The 17,842-nt window shown below is 39.3% G+C and overlaps 1 protein-coding gene across 1 annotated transcript; it reads left to right on the forward strand.

Annotated features, from left to right (window-relative positions):
- Positions 1-442: 442 nt before the first annotated feature.
- On the forward strand, positions 443-17,698 carry LOC104488792 (synaptotagmin-like protein 2; the record flags this gene model as incomplete). The annotated part of the gene is made up of 12 exons (XM_010139739.1): positions 443-515; positions 1,097-1,196; positions 2,183-3,055; positions 3,786-3,857; positions 9,262-9,363; positions 10,285-10,338; positions 11,483-11,530; positions 12,644-12,738; positions 15,149-15,268; positions 16,259-16,428; positions 17,030-17,132; positions 17,528-17,698. Coding segments are annotated over 12 exons (1,981 nt in total), but the record flags the coding sequence as incomplete, so codon positions are not given.
- Between the last annotated feature and the right edge of the window lie 144 nt (positions 17,699-17,842).

A 17,842-nucleotide genomic window follows, 5' to 3' on the forward strand; every position in this document is an offset into this window, starting at 1 on the left:
GATGGGGTTCCTCAGATTTTTCTGACTTGGACACTTTGCAAAAAAATCAAATTTTGGCACTTTCCTCCAATTTCCTTCCTAGAAGTATAAATGTAGGACAAGGATGGAGACTGCAACACTGGTATTATTTGGAGAGTGGCTGTATCTACATAAAGCTTGCTCAAAACTCTCACAGATATAAGAAATATGGTTTCTGTCATGCCAAGAATATTGCAGCCTGTAACAAGCATAAATTTTTGCAAGGAAACAAAGCATCCAGAATATCCCCTTGCTATGGAAAGAAGGTTTGTTTCTAAAGCTGATGAGAACAGGCTAAATAGAAAACTTCAGGTGCCAAGAGGTGGTATTTGAGTGTGTATAAATGAACCTTTGCTTTGCCTTTTCAGAAAGGCTTGAGGTAATGATGTCCTGCTTGCTGAAGTTGTGTGCTTTTTCTTTGCAGTTCTAAACCGATAACCTCTGTGCTAGACAAACCAGAGGAGAGACCTGGGAAGACAGCAGTCTCACCAGCAAAGGTATGACTGGTAGTGAATATAGCAGAAGTTATCTTTTACAGTTGGTGTGTTTATTTGCTTTGGTGGTAAAGATAATTAAAGATTTGAGGAAGAAAGATAGTAAATTGGGAAAAAAAGAGTATTCTTTGTTTTGGAGGGAATTAATCGAAACGACTAAGTTCAACACTGAAGAGCTATGGATTTAGGACTATGATCGATGTTTGTGCTTGACATTATTTCCAGCCTCTTCAACCATTGAATAGAATTGTCCTGCTGTGTTCCAATATCTCTAAAGTCACCGAACCAGAGATAAAATTATTTAACTTGCATCAACTTGGGATTTTCAAGTGTCTTTAAGTGGTGGCTTATCTCTGCTGTTGGTGACAGAAGGATCAAGATGAGGCTATCACTAGTACTTCTGATAGTTCCCTGGTTCATATAGTTTAGATCTTTTGTGATGTATCTAATTTAAGAGGCATGCTTTCAGACTCTTCACTGACAAGGTGGTGAGGCAGAGAAAATCACTGCACTTTCATTTATTTTGTCAAGATTGTACTGATATAAAAATTTGACTGTGATTATAATGTTCATCTCTTTTTTAGCAAAGGAGAAATCCATTTAATTCCAGTGCATCAGATGGTAACTTGAACAGTAGTGAGTCAGAAAACAGAGCAGCCACTCTACTTCAGCTATCAAAGATGGGTAAAGACATTTATTTTGCATATGACTGTGAATTTCTTCGTGGTTTATATGGAAATTATTTTTACTTTCATTGCTTCATTTTGTAAGATATTGAAACCTGTTTTATCTTAACTAGTTGGAGTTATCGATTAGTTCATTTCTAACCCCACGTAAAACATGTGAATATACTTAGGAAATGGCTGCTTGTGTGAATACATGAGGTTTGCTTTCTTTCTCTTACTCATAGTTCTAGTCAGTCATAAACACTCCATCCAAGGGCTGTTTGACCTGAATTGCTGTTAACAGGTAAATTTCCTTGAATTTGCCATAACTGTCTTTATGGCCTTCCATTGGCCCAAGAGAAGAAGCCTTAACTCTTTGATCTTTATTTTTTCCTTTGTTTTCTCAGTCCTATTTTCAAATCCTTCCTCTCCCGCAGTATTCTCTGCAAGCAAGTAGATGAGTGATGAGATATCACAATACAGGCATTTGAAATTGTAATTTACAGGCTCATACATGGAAATGACTCTCCTCTCTATGAAGCTTGCATACTAGGATAAAAAAAAAATTCATCTCCGTACTGGGAGATCATTTTTGCATTTTATCTGGTTTCATGTGAACATGGAAATAGCCTGTTTCCATATCTGTGGGTGGGTGTTTATATTCTGAACCTGAAGAGTTGTATGTGCATTCAAAACCTGCCCTTCCCTGCAAAATTTGTCCCTTGCAGGAATAATGCTGATCAAGAATTTGCTGTGCTCTGTCTTTGGAATCATCAGATAGTGTATTTCTAAAATAAGAAATAACTGCAGGATTTTCATCTGCTAAGAATTCCTATTACATACAAATGAAATCAACACCTATGTTGATTTTCCACCTGTGTTTTACTGCAGATGTTTCTATAAAACCGATATGACCTCTGCATTTAGATCTGCACTGTCATACCCTTCCATTTCTGCAGATGAATGTCATGTAAATTGATGATTTCTTCTCTGTGTGTCTTGCAGAAACTTTGCCACTCTCAGAAGAGAGCCAGCCTAAACCAAACTTACACAATGATGAAACAGAGAAACATAAGAAGCCTTCTCTAGAACTTACTGATGAATCACAGACAGGACCAATTAAGCGTCCTGTCCCAAAAGCTAGAAAATTAATTCACAAAACAATGGATCCTGTGTTACAAAGACAAGACTTTGTTCCAAAACCAGCCAAATGGACAGAGAGAGTTAATGGCATTGGTACACCACCCAGGGGCATCCTGAAGCGCAGTTCAAGTTCAAGTTCCACTGACTCAGAAGTTCGTGTTAATCAGATGTTAGATGTTCAGAAAAAGAATGGTCTTCCTACTGCAACTATTTTTGAAGGAGAAGCTGAGAAGAACTCTCTTACAGAAGAAGCAGAAGACTCCACACAAATTTCACTGGAGAAACTAAAACAAGTGAGGTTTTCCTCTAGCACAGGTAAAGGAGAATCTCTGCAAAGCCCACAGCTACACCACGGTAGAGAAACAAGAGAGTTTGATTTGTTAGAATATGATGAAATAAAGAGTAGTGGAAGTGATGCTAATAGATCAGATTCATCTGGAAAGAAGCAAGTATCTGCAGTGAAGCCTTTGGGAACCTATTCATCAGCTTTACAAGTGAAAACAATAGGTGGCTTACAAGAAGATACATCAGCATCCAGCTCTTGTGACACCAACTTCATGGTTAATGAAACTTTGCAGACAAAGACAGTTACTCCTAAGAAACTTGAAACTCCACAGAAGACCTCCAGCAATATCCTGCCGAATAGTGGTAATGAACTTAGTGGTGATGGGACACGTAAAAATAAATCCAACCAGATCTTGAGCCATGAATCGAAGTCATACAAAAGCTTTACTGGTAAGAGACTAACAGAACAGAATATAGTAGCATATAGCTGGTATTCATAAATGTTTGAATCACTTGTATTAAGAAATAACCACTAGGAAACAAAACTAGTAGGAATGTGCTACATGCTGCAGAATTAAATTCTAAATCACTTTTTTGTCTTTTAATGCTCTAATGTAGTCAATGTTTTTTAGATTATTGGTATTCCTAAGAATTATCCAGGCTCTGATCTGATTGTTAACACCTTTACTGTGGGTGTTAAAGGTGAAGTGATGGCATTTGGATAAAATTCCTGTCATAAGGCCTGGTAGGTCTGTCTGCACAGGAACAGAAGAATTTTTGACTTAGTGCTGACCACTCTCCTTGGTAGTAATCCAGTTGTGACTTGGGGATTTGCTCGTGGGACTAAACGCAAATATGCTGGGTTGTCCCCCACCACCCAGGCCCCCCTTCAGTGTAGTAATTTCCTTTAGAATAGGGATAATCAGTCTTAACTGCTTATACCCACAAAGTAATACAATTCATCTTCCAGTAGGATCTCTCAGAGCAGGCATTTATTTTTCACTCTGTTACCTGCGGTATGTTTCTTTCCAAAAACGCAAGGATAGAGAACTGTTTTCTCTGCTAACAGATAAACAAACAATCCCCTCAAACTCAAAAACCCGAAAGATTTTTGAAGACAGATCAAACATTCATAGAGTTATGTGTCCAATTCCTAACTCTAAGTTTGTTTACGTTGTAGATGATCGTCAGCTTTCTGCTAAGACAGAAGCACATGAGGTGTCAAATACCAATTCTACAAGTCTTCAGCAAGGTAAGCCTGATCTCGTTGAGGAGCAAGATGCTAAAACCACTTTCAAGCCTGACAAATATGCTGATGAACTCAATGAAGTGGCTAATGAACCTGTATCAAAAGTTTTAGATTGGTTTAAAAGAACTTCCGTTACTGAAGATGGGAAACATGTATCAGCCAGACCCCAAGGCAGGGAACCCAAAGAGGAAGTGGGTTTCTCATCCAGAACAGCAGTTCTTCCTACTGAACACAGTGGGCCTCACATGGATAGAAAACTACAAGTTGAAAAAGAGTTGCCATTTGGAAAGATCAAACAACAGAATAGTATTTCACCTATATCATTTATTTCAGAAGATCCACAGCTGACAAAAGAGCAGATGAAACCGAAGAAAGGGGGAGAGAATGAGGAACAAAATGAAAAATCACTAACTGAATTTGACAGTACAGGAGTTAAAGAAAGAGAACGTGATCAAGAAAGCAAGCAACAAAATGAAAAATCAAATTTCACGGAACCTCAAGAACACAAGGTACCAGCTCAGAAACATGAATCGGAGAAGGCAATACAAGAAAAAAGAAGGATAAAGGAGATCAGAGCATTCTGGGAAGGGAGTAAAACCATCCCCAGTTATAGAGAGAAAGACGTTAATATCAATATTAGTGCATCAGATGGGGGTGCATTGAAAGGTCTCGGAGAAAGTGACAAAATAAAACCAAGTGCGGTTTACCTGCCTAGTAGGTTGGATGATCAAAGCAAGAATATGTTAAGAAGTGCTGAACGAATTTGTGCAAGCCAGGCTTCAAAAAGTGAACATCAAAACTCTTTTGAGTTTGGACCAGGCCATGCAGTTGAAAAAATAGAAAGGGCACTTCCAACTGATGGTGAACTTCATGAATATACAGAATTGCCAAAAGCCAGTAATTTGCAGCCAAGAGCTGATGCCACTTCAGCTTCCCCCGAAAGCAAAGACAAAGCTGAGAGAGAAACACTTAAAGGAGAAGTTGCTGCTTGTTCCCAATGTAAGCCCAACTTCCAGGTTTCATCTTTAAAAGAAAAAATGAATGAAAAATCCAAGAATCAAATTTCAGATCCTTCACAGTTCCAGAGTTTGAGAAACTTCTGGGATACTGGAGTTAAATTACAAAATAGTATTGAGAGGGGAGATGTTTCTGTGACATATAATACTAGTTCAACAGCCTATGAAAGAAAATCAAAGGAAGAGAAAAAAGGCAGAAATAACATGAGCAAGGAAGAGTTAATTCAACAACAAACTCAAACATCTGAGAGAGAGAGCCCACAGAAATTAGATTCTGTGCTATGTGAACTGCCTCTAGGATCACCTACCCTGAAAGGTCTGAATGTGACACACACAAAAAATACAGACTCTGTCCAGCTGGACAGAAAAGCAGTTACCTCAAAACCCCAGGAAAAGATGGGTCTTCCAGAGCAAGAAGGTAAGGAATGTTTAGAAAAAGGTATTGTTTCCTCAAAAGAGCATCATGTTTTCTTGCATTTGCTCCAATCACCTGGTGATAAAGATGCTTTAAAGGAGATAGCAGTAGATGATTTGCTATGTTTACCTATAGAAAAAGAAGAGAGGAAGACTACTCCCAGTCTCCCTAAAGAGGAAGTTACAGAGACTGTGGATAAGGTTGTTCTACCTAAAGCTGAGCTTGATGTATTCAAATTAGGCCTAACGAAATTAGAAAAAGAAGCCTCTGAGATGTCATCTACCTTGAATCTGGATGAAAACATTTTGGAAGAAGGAACTTTTCACTCAGATCAGTGCAGGGTTTTTGAAAGAATAGTAGAACAGAGCCATGACACTTCTGCTGATCAAAAAGAAGAAATAAGTAAAAGCCTAGGAGAAACGAATGTGCTATCAACAAATGAGCATGACAACAAAAAAGGCCTCAGGAAACTCTTTAGGGAATTTGAACCTTTCCATCTACAACATCAGGCAGCAGGCAAGGATGATACTCTTTGGAGTTCTCAGAGGCCTCAAGCTGGTTTGCAGAACCTGCTCAGAGGAACCTTTGCATCTCAACCTTCTGAACGTAGAAGAATGGGAATTAAGACATTCTATGACACAAATAGTATATCACAAACTAATTGTATTGTAGAGTCAACATGCCAAGAAGATACTGGTCAGCCTAAAGAAGTCAATGAGACCATAGAAAAGTCTGTTGCCCCATCCAAGGTCGGTGACTTGAGTTCTGCTTTAGAGAAGCTGGTGCAGGAGGCATCTGAAATGCCACCCCTTAAGCCAAAGTGTGCTGACAGCACAGCACAGGGAGCTGCTGAGATGGAAGATGATAGCATGACCTATGAGCATGATGGAGAGTTGCCACGGGAAATCAGCGAGACCATAGAAAAGTCTGTTGCTCCATCCAAGGTCAGTGACTTGAGCTTTACTTTAGAGAAGCTGATGAAGGAGGCCTCTGAAATGCCACCTCCTAAACCAGAACGTGACTACAACACAGTACAGAGAACAACTGAAATGGAATTTAGAAGCACAACCTATGAGCATGGTGGAGAGTTGCCACAGGAAATCAGTGAGACCATAGAAAAGTCTGTTGCTGCATCCAAGGTCAGTGACTTGAGTTCTGCTTTAGAGAAGCTGGTGCAGGAGGCATCTGAAATGCCACCCCTTAAATCAAAGTGTGCTGACAGCACAGCACAGAGAGCTGCTGAGATGGAAGATGATCAGGAAATCAGTGAGACCATAGAAAAGTCTGTTGCTGCATCCAAGGTCAGTGACTTGAGTTCTGCTTTAGAGAAGCTGGTGCAGGAGGCATCTGAAATGCCACCCCTTAAATCAAAGTGTGCTGACAGCACAGCACAGAGAGCTGCTGAGATGGAAGATGATAGCATGACCTATGAGCATGATGGAGAGTTGCCACAGGAAATCAGTGAGACCATAGAAAAGTCTGTTGCTCCATCCAAGGTCAGTGACTTGAGCTTTACTTTAGAGAAGCTGATGAAGGAGGCCTCTGAAATGCCACCTCCTAAACCAGAACGTGACTACAACACAGTGCAGAGAATGGCCAAGATGGAAGATAAAAGCATGACCTATCAGCGTGGTAGAGAGTTGCCGCAGGAAATGAGTGAGACCATAGAAAGATCTGCACTGCCCAAGGCTGAAGTATTTGATATTGATTTGCAGAAGCTACCAAAAGAGGTCTCTGAAACACCAGCTTCTGTGGTAGAAAATCTGGATGAGAAAAGGCAAGGTAAGATACGGACTGGCCAAAGAACACACACTCCAAATCAACAGGAGAGAGATCCTCCTCAAGAAATACAAGAAAAGATAGGAAAAACTTCTGTTTCAAATATTGCAAAATTCAGTGAATTCCATAGCTCTTTAGAACAGCTTCTTCAAGAAGCATCTGAAGCTTCATCTCCAGTATCCAAAGAGTTACAAAAAGAGGGAAAGTTTGGGGATCAAACATTTCCATCACAAAAAGAGACTCTATTCATGACAGAGTCACAGCCATATAGTGCTGTAAGTAGCTATCATAGACAGATGAAGATAGGTACCACAGGGGAAGCTCCAGAACAACATAGCAAAGCTTCAGTAAGTGAAATTGAAGCTTCTGATCTGCCCAAAAGAAATGAAACTATTAATAAAATAGAAAAGAGAAATGTGGCTCCAGTTAATCTTCTTCCCGTGGAAGGAGAGACCAGTATGATTGCTACCAGGCCATTCAAGATAAAGGAAAAAGGAAGAAAAGATGAAAACTCATCTTTGGATGAATTTAAAGCACTGTTGAAATTCAGAAGAGCAAGCACACCACTTAAAGATGAGGGCAACTCTCCCCAGCCAGAAGGAGCTCCACTCAGCCTAATGTTTCAGCATGAGGATAATGATGAAGAGGATAATGATGAAGAGGAAGGGGACAGCTCAGATTTGGGATCCAACTTTTCAGATGAAAACTCTGAGTCCCGTTCTGGAACCGGAAGCTCAACTCGTGAGCCGTTTGATTTCTAAAATTCATGGTGCTGGGTTGTTAAGCATGGCTGCAATTTTTTCGTAGCCTCAAAATATGTTAACCAAAATCAAAAGGGTGTGTGATGCTTATTTTTTTTTAATTGAATGCTTTGGATATTTGCTTGGGAAGGATGGGAAAAACTAATTAAGTCCTTTAATCGGAAAGTGTTTGATGAACATGTAGTACTTCTGGGTAAGCCCTTCAGTAGGGGGAGATCAGCAGCATGAATCAATTGCATCAGTCTTCATGATTTTCCTTTATTTTCCCCCTCCCCCATGACATCTTCAAATCAATAATATTGTAGCAATCTGGTATTTCTTTTAAATATCCTGGATTAAAAGAGGAAAAAAACCAACAGTGGCTGACTCAGTTCATTCTTCAAAGGTAAATACTTACCAGTGGAGTGGCTGATGTCAAGGCAATACCAGTGCTCTGTGCCATTTCATTTAGTGTTGCTGCCTGTTGCACTAGAAAGTGGGCATATAAATGAAGTGCTCTATTTACCAGGATTCTTATTAATTGGTTGAATAGCAGCTCAAGCTAATGTATTGAGTGTGATAGTCATTGAAGAACATAAGGAAGAGGAGGTAATTTAACCTTTTTAATCTGTTCCTGGAACACTGGGAATGTTTTCTTCACCTGGAGAATCTGAGAAATCCATGAGGTTTTCAGGGCCTGCCAGCTTACTGTTGAGCCTGTTTGGCAAGTGAGATTCCAATGGAAGTCAGTGAAAACTCAACACTAATGAGAAAAAATGAAACATAATGTTTTTTTACCCATAGTTACAAACTGCAACCCTGTAGGTCCTGGTTGGCTGGCTGAAGGGGAGGAAAGTGAGATTGGGAGGAGAGAGGGTCTTAAAGCTTTCTGAAGAACCTCAGTCTGTCTTGATTCTGCCCTTGGAGACAATTGCATAATTTCAGAGAGCAACATATCTCTATAGCTTTTATGGAGGGGTTTTTGTTTTGTTTGGTTTGGTTTTCGTGGTTGTTACTCAAGCATTGAAACAAAATTACTTCTACTGAGGAGAAAAAACCATGCAAATTTACACAGAGGGAAAAACTAAAGCTATTAACTTGTTTGTGTTGAATCATAGCAAGTAGTTATGAAATAGCTAAAGTCTGAGTTTATCCTTACTGTTCTTAGACAATTAAATGCCGTAATTGCCCAAAACTCCCTCTTGGTACAGAGATACCTACTCAGAGCAAAACAACCAACCTGCCAAGAGAATTTAGAGAGAGCAAATGGACAATTCCAACTAGATATTTATTTTGTTTATTTTGCATTTATTTTGTTTTCTCATTGAATGTTCACTGTCTTTGCTAACTGTCAAAATAAATTCTCCTAAGAAATTCATGTTTGGTTTTTTTTTTGGTGACTTGCTTATAATGGCATGTCTGTGTGTGCAGTGTTCATACATTTTGTCTCATAACAGGTTCAGAAGAAGAATTAAACCCTGTTTTGATGGCTTTGAAAAGGAGTGCAGATAGGAAAATGCCTTCCAAAAGTCTAGAGGACATTCCATCAGCCACCTCAAGTGAGCACAAAGCTTGCATGTGTCTCCCATGACCCCCAGTTTGGCTTAAACATGTTTGTGCTGCTTTTCCATACAGCTTTGTTTCTGAATAAGCCATATGGAGGTTGTACTGTAGAACTGAATTCTTTTCTCATACAGTTTAGTTTTCGGTTCTTTGTTTGATTTTTGAAACCACCCTGGTCTATGAAGCAGACATCTTCCAAAAATGCACTGTGTCAATCAGTGATGAACTGTTTCTTGGATAGTTTTTCAATAGTGGAAGTATTGGCAACTGCCCAAATCAGTAATGAGCAACAACTGCAGTTGTCTTCTGGCTGCTCGATTGGGTCAGATTGGTAGAGGGTGGAAGTATGAACAAGTCATCATAGTAGTGTTTCAGCTGTGTGTTCTAGCAGTCAATATCCCAAACTCACTGTAAGAGAATACAGTGAGATGAGTTTGTACTTAAAATTCATTCCTGACTTCCCTCTGTAGCCTCCTAGGATATTTTTTAGTTAATATTCCTATTTCACTTCACCCTGCCGCTAAGAGTTTTCATCCTTACCTCGTGTCTGATGGGGAAGACATAAACTGTACTGCAGCACAGAGGTGTAGATTTTGAAAGATGTTGGCTGTTGTTGGCAAACTAGTCCTCTAATACTACTGACACTATTGCTTGCTTCTAACTAGTTTTTAGGTTTTAGGTATGCACTAACATTGTTGAAACAGCACTGATAGAAATTGTGTCCACCTGAGACTGCTGCTTGGATGTGGGCTTGAAGTAGTAAAAGGCATCTCTTGAATGTAACCATTGTCGTGGCTCTGCTGGTTTGTTTTGGGGTTTTGTCCTCATTACTCTTAATTCTGCAATTACCACTGCCATCCATTTCATCATACTGAACAGCAACGTTCCTAACTCTGTGTTACTCTTTTCCTGCACAGATAAAGGAAAAATAAATAATCCAAAGGAAGAATTAGCTCTTAGTGCTGAAGATGGTAAATATCTTTTCTGTCTGCATGGAAGTGTATTGTTTTTTCAATGGCCTCTGTTTGCTAGTGAAGGATTTTTTTAAACCAGAAATTGTATTGTGCTTTTAGATTTGATTAACTTCAGCATGACTGAAATGCTTTTGTAGAATTTTGTTGTGTTGTTTTATTCTTAAGGATTATATTTATGTTATGTCCTGCTCTATCTGTAGTAACTGCCAAGTTACTTTGGTCATTAAGCCTATGAAACAGGTACTGAAATCATTGAGAACTTTGAACATTAGCTCAGTTGAAGGCCTTGGCAAAGTAAATATTGAATTTGTCCCTTTGTCTGTTGCATCGTAAGATGCAAGATGACTTTTGCTAGGGCAACACACCCTTCAGAATGAATCAGCTGAAAAGGAATCTCTCTTCCAACCCCTGTCTCAGTCCAGCAAAGCAGAATTACTCTAAGCAACAGATGAACTGCCAAATCAGCTGCTCGTGGTATCATCAGTCCCTTAGTGTATTACAGATGCCTCACTGTTAAATTTCTCTATATACCTTTAGAAATTCCAAGTCTAAGCAAAATAAAAGCAAACCTGCTCCAAGTGCATGTCAAGATGAACACAACAGAAATCCATCAGATGACTCTGAATATGGTGGAATATAACACACAATTCTTTCTTTACTGCATTGGAGCACTACAGTTTTAAGCAATAGTTTGTGCACAGTTGCATTCCTTGTCTTGTTTTAGATGCTTTAAAGCATTTTGCATGTTGATGGCCTATACTATAAATAGGATGATTATAGCATGATAGGATGCATGTAAAGACCCTTACCTGAAAAGGGGGTGGGAGGGTGTTTGAGTTAAATTTATTAAGAGCGAAGTTTTGAAAAAATGATGAACACAGCCAAATTGACAGCTGGACAGACAGAACAAGGCAAGTTCTCTTGAAAACACAATTCATCTTTTTGCTTCGCTTGGCTTGTACACTCCATGTTACCCTTGTTACAATCCAGCTCCTCAAAGGAGGACAGAGTTGCAAAACAGAAACATAGGAGGTCTGGGGAGGTCAGAAACTTCCCAAGTATAAAATACATTGATGCTATTTATAACATTGCAAAGCTGTTTGTGCTACTGAATGACTGTTGTCGCTACTACACTGAGTAGGTCTGAAACCTGAGCAGCATCAAGAGAGGACTGACAATGCAGCAGGAAGTGAGTAATAGGATTCTTCCAGCAGACCACGGAGACACTTTTCCACTGATATTTAAACTAATACATTAAAAATCCTTTTCTATTTAACAACTAACAAGTTGTTAAATATCTGCACGTGGATACTTGCTCAATGACGAGACCGCAACTAGCTGCATACTGACAATAACTGATACATCGAGCACTGTTTAAGCTTTAACAGCAAAAGCTTTGCAAAAGCTTAACTCACGCCTTGCAATCAATCCCATCATGTGGAATGTTTCATTTTATGCATTAGATACATGCTTCTGTGGCATGTGGCTCATACGATATTCAGTACTGGCGCAATTCACAATGTGATTCCAGTATAAGGCTTTAAAATGTGTTATTAAATATAAGTGGGGTTATAGGATGGAAAATTCTGAGAATCATGGGCTTACTGCAAAATGGATTTTTGCAAGGTTAGCTTGTGCAATTAAGCTTTGTACAGTGAAAGCATAGAACAGAACTTCAACAGAGATACACAAAAGTTGAAGAGATGGGCTCAAAAAAGGGCACCATTAATGAGATAAGCATCTTAAAATTAACTAGAAATACTTGAGACTTCCTTGTTTAGGCCTAAAAATTGTTTGATTTACACAAATGTTGCTATTGCAATTAATTAGATGGAGTAATTAAAAGAACAAAGGTTGGCTTTTATGCCAAGTTCTTACTAAGGCCCTTATGATGACTGTAATGTCAGTGAAGGGATGGTTAGTGCATAAGTGCGCTTATCCTTGTTCTAGGAAGAAAATCTAGAAGGTAAACTGAAAATGTTCTCTTCATCCCATTGGATCAGAATTTGCTTGCAGCACCCAGGCTTGTATGTTGTGTCAAGCAATGTAAATACTTCTGCTCCTGCCAGACAGAGTTCTTTGGTCGGTGTTATAGGAGGTGTTGAAGCAGATAATACTTCTAGTGATGGCTTCTCTGAGCCCTACAGGGGAAAGAAACATCTTGCATCCAAGCTGTAAACTGGTTGCCCATGTGCATGTATTTCATCTGAAGTTGTTTGTTTCTAACCATGTCCTGTTATGGAATCTCACTGTTTTGATGTACAAATGTGGTTTTGAAGCATTTTGAATTGCTGCTTTTCAGTTTCCACAGTGCCTTCACAGCCTGATAAGCTGTTTTCCAATCCTGAAAAACTCAAAGGACTGAGCAAGTCAGTACCTTCATTCCTACAGGAAGAGGTAAGTTGCATTTCTGAAATATTGTAACTAAAGCTTTAGATTACTGAGGCATTTTGCATTTGTCAAGTAGTGCTTTCCAGGGTCTGCCAAGTCAATTTACTATTGGACTTGTGCTTGTGTGACAGTCAGGAGATGATCCCAAACAGTGGGTGACTAATTAACTTTTCAGAAGCTTTAGTTGAGTAACCAGAGGCTTATTCTTACTGTATAGCTCAACACAGATTGTGTTTTCTCTAGGAGGTTGAAGCACAGTGAATGCTTCCTGTTACTGCCCAAAGGCAATCTCTGTCCTTAAACTAACTTCAGAACACACATATGTGCATACATTTATTTTCTTCAGAGCTTAACATCTGAAATAAGTGAGGAAGACCATAAGAAAGTCAGCACTTGGTAACCCTTCTCAGAAGGGTATTAGCTATGTGTTCTCCTTAGAGATGTAGGTTCAGGTACCAGGAATTAACTCCGTGTAAGTGGAATTTTGGAATTTCCAACAACATACTGTGCCTGTAATAATAAGTCTCTTTATTGTTGTTACTGTTACTATCATCATGGTGTGGGCCTTGGAATAAGCTCTGAGGCCATATTCAAATCTCCTAAAATGACTCTGAAGTTTGAGAGTGAGAAGTGATATGAACTGCCTGATCTCTGAACAGTCCATAGAGAGGCCTGGAGACTGTGTTTAGACCAAGCACAAACCTCCTACCATAAATGCCTGAAAGAGGTAGCTCCATTGGGGATGGGGAGCAGGAGGCTCTGGAGATACCTCGTCCTTGTTGAACATGCATAACACCATACATTCTTTTTTTTTTTTTTTTTTCCCTATGTGCTAGTTCAGCTCTGGAATTAATTTTAAAATAATGAGTTCTGATAATAATAATGTAGTTTCTAATTAAAGAAGAAATACAAAGAAATCTACCTCTTAGAGTACCAGCATCTTTCCCTTCTGCTTAAAGGAGATAACAGCCTAAAAAATGAAGGGTTCTCTACTTGTGAACAGTAACAGTATTCTTATTTAACATTTGGAATTAACTTTAAATTATGATTTATTCTTATTTTAATATGTTCTGGACGCATGGAATCACCCCAGTGCTTAATAATTCCTGGTCTCTGAACTTCCAGACATTCCACAAACCTTCACGAGAAAAGCTTTGGCTGCTTCCAGCCAGAGAGCAGGCTTTGCTGGGTAAATTAAGGACAGGGTTGAAAGGAAGCAGGGCTGGGTTCAGTCCTGTACCTCTTCTGCTGACTCACTGTGTGGACAGCAGCTAAAATGGTCTTGGGGAAGCCTTACATCCTTCCTTTATAAGAGGGCTTAGGATTTTCCTGGCTTTCAAAGAGTCCGTGTAACAGGACTGATTATCCGTACTGCTGAACTGTTACTTCGCTCCCTGGATTTATTTTGGACAGTCCCAAATAGCTCTCTAAGACAAATTTTCTCCCAAGGAGCCTTGCCTTGTAGGTGGTCAGATGTAGGATGGACAGTAGTTGGTCCTTACCTTTGGCCTCTGAACAATCCTGGCCAGCAGTGTAGACACAGCCAGAGAAGCTACAATCAACAGATCTTTATAAAGACTTATTCAAAATGCTTATATGCCAGATACTTATTTCTATAAGTACTCATTTTAATATGTGTAGAAATTGTTTACTAATCCTGCCTCTGTTAGTAGAAGATCTATGACAGCAGTTCAAAACTGTATACATCGTTCATGGGTGGAATACAACAGGGAGGTGTTGCTTTCTGTAACAGCTCGCACAGGCATATGTGGGAGGTAGAGCATCGATGCTTTAGTACCGTGAGAGCATGGAGACAGAAGAGGGTTGTGAGCACATAACCTGGGAATGACCAGAACCGCAGGTCCCTGATGGAAACGCAGGGCCCTGCTTGGCCACTTGCAAGAAAGGCTTTGCAAAACCCATTGGCTGTATCCGGTGCTGTTCTGCTGGGCTCGCTGCCTTCAAGACAGAGGGTACAGAATTGATAGTGTTTGCTGCGTAACAGCAAGGGACTGATGAGAGACCTGAGCATTATCACTTGTGTAGGTTTATACATGATATAGTGACATAGAGAAGTTGAGTTTAATTGTCCAGATAAAGTTAACTTTGTACTTCTCCATTGTTACTTGAGGTTTTAACACCAAAAAACAAACCTGGTTTCATTACCGCTTTAAAAAATGTTCAGTGTAGGCTTTCCATCATAAAAATGCTGTTTCAACTTTTTTTAAGCATGTGACCTAATTTGAGAAATATTAATTTTTCATGTTGCACTACAAGGGGATTTAAATTCAGGTTTTCACTGCATCTCAATCCCCATTAAAATTCCGTTTGGTTTTTTGGTTGTTCTTTTTTTTTTTAATGTTCCTCGTGACTGTAAAGAACCTGCGCAGATTTTCTTTCTGTGATGTTTTTGTAGAGTGATGACAGAGAGACAGATACAGCATCAGAAAGCAGTTATTATCTTCGCAGAATCAAGAAGAGTCCCAGCTCTCTAACCAATCTTAGCGGCTCTTCTGGCATGGCCTCCTTATCCTCTGTATGTAAACCAAAGCCTTGTTTTAATGGCTCGTTGCTTTTGCTAATCTCTTCAGTATTGTTTCGGCTCCTTTCTTATTCCTCTTCCCCTTCTTCCCTTGGCATCTCTGGCTCCTTCCTTCCCTCTGTTATGTGAACCCTTGCATGGAATTGCCTAAAACAAAGTCAGTAGGTTTTACTGTTTTTTTTTCTCTAATAATACATTAGATTCTGTTCAGGCCTCTGCTGTGCAGCATACTCTGTGAGAGAGGTGGCTTCTACCCTCAGAGCCTGCATTTGTAGCTGAGAATGAGGGACAATTTCTATAGAACAAGGAGAAAGGGGAGAAACACATGAAAGCAAGAGACAGTATTGTTGCGGGGCTTGGGTGGGGAGGGGGTCATAATTAAGTCAGTGAACTAGCTCAGCAAAAGTCATTAGTTTGAGAATTTTATGGGGAAAAGTAGAATTCTGGGGAAGGATACTGAGATTAAAAAAAAAAGATTGTACATCCTTCTCTTTCTACATATGTAGTGTTGAATCTTCAGTGCTTTATCTAGGTACATATTTCAGCCATGTAGGCTTTATCACTGACCTTTTTGTCAGCGTTTTCAGAAAGGCCTGTTGTCGTAAACCCTTAGGCTCTGCTTTCCACAAGGAAGATCATCTGAAGAGATACACAAGTCATATTTCAAGAATATGATCACAGGCAATCTCCAGATCTACAGCATCCTATCATTTTATTTCTTCTATTTCCATGCAATAAACACATTGAAATTTTTTTTATGTAGAAAACTTGGCCTAACACCTTTTGATTTACAAATAACTTCCTGTAGTTAATCTGCTTGCCAAGAAGCCTGTGTAGCAGAGTCCATTACACTTCGTTATTACATCTCAAGGGACACAGTTGATTTCTTTACTGTCTGAATTCTGAGCATAACTTCTACCCTAATCTTGAAGTCCCTGGTGAAATGCAATGCCTGGAAAATTTTTCTCATCTTGTGTGATACAGGTGAGCGGGAGTCTAATGAGCATCTACAGCGCGGACTTTGGCAGTGTTGACGTGAAGGGGAACATTCAGTTTGCTATTGATTATGTAGAACAGCTGAACGAGCTCCACATTTTCATTTGCCAGTGTAAGGACTTGGCAGTGGCAGATGTTAAGCGACAGCGCTCAGACCCGTAAGTACCGAGAATATACTTGTTTCCTGAGGGAAATTTTTCTTTTAATGTGAGCATAAAAACTGATGGGGTCTTTTCCAACCTGTGCAACGTGTAGGAGTAAACAACCCAATAAATAAATTAAGAGGCTACAACATGCTTTATGTGGTTTTCCACTCTGGACTGCATGCGGAAATGACACTATAAATTAGTGTCATTAGTGTATAAACATAGGAAGCTCAAACTTTAAGAATATGAATTTCTCTTTTAAAATTCAACTTTCTAGATGGTAAATCCTGCTTTGGTAAGTTTTCAACAGGATTAGAGCCTAAAAATATGACATCTAGGCATACTATAGTTAAGTGATCTGTATTTGTATGTATGAGGAGTCATTTTGACAGATTTCCCTCTGGTAGGAGGAGGTTAATGTCCCACTTTGGAAACTATTGTTATACTTCACCACTGCTGTTCCATTTCTTAAATGTAACAAGCCGAACAACAAACCATAATGACTAGTTAAGTGGTTTTCTTTTATTTTATAAGCAAATACTTGTGTATTTTTGAAGGGGTAGTTGGAAAGGGTGGCTTTCTTGCTCTTCTAACAAGCCTGTCTAAATTTTAGGTATGTGAAGGCCTACCTGCTTCCGGAGAAATACAAGCTGGGCAAACGGAAGACCTCTGTCAAAAAGAAAACTTTTAATCCAGTCTATAATGAAATACTGCGGGTATTTATCAAACTATTACTAACTATGAAATACTGCATGCATGAAGTATGAGGAGCCTGAACTTTGAGGCACAGGTCTAGATGCCCTCAAAAGAGACGTTGGGATGAGGTGGATGGCTCCTTCCATTGGCAGGTTAACTCCGTGTACTCTGCAACAGAGCTTTAAGAACACTGATTGTTGTAAACAAACACAAGCTAAGCATGAGCTTAAGATGCTTGAAAAAAAAAAAGTTAAACATGAAGAAAGTTTTGTTCTGAAATGAAGTGAGCAGTTACAGATGTGTAACTGACAGACATGGCTTTTTCTAACCTTGTCACGTTCAGATATAGCATTGATAAAAATCCAGCTTGTTTTACTTGTGGGTTTTTTTTTTTCTCAATTCTTTATCCTGGCAGTACAAAATCGATAAGGGTCTCCTAAGGAACCAAAGCCTTAATATCTCTGTCTGGCACAATGATACCTTTGGGAGGAATAGCTTCCTTGGTGAAGTGGAGCTGGATTTAGGAACTTGGGACTGGAATGATAAATCCAACAAGCAGATCAACTGGTTTCCACTCAAGCCAAGGGTAGGTTACTAAGGGTGGGTTAGCTGGTTTGTATTTCCCGCTGTGTAAGAGCAAAATGAAGTCATTATTTATTTAGGCCTGTTCTGATGAGTTCTGTGGGTTTTATGTTTTATAATAATAAATAATAATAATACTATAATAAAT

Source organism: Buceros rhinoceros, unplaced genomic scaffold (genome assembly GCF_000710305.1).
Source record: "Buceros rhinoceros silvestris isolate BGI_N320 unplaced genomic scaffold, ASM71030v1 scaffold12977, whole genome shotgun sequence".
NCBI classification, from domain to species: domain Eukaryota; kingdom Metazoa; phylum Chordata; class Aves; order Bucerotiformes; family Bucerotidae; genus Buceros; species Buceros rhinoceros.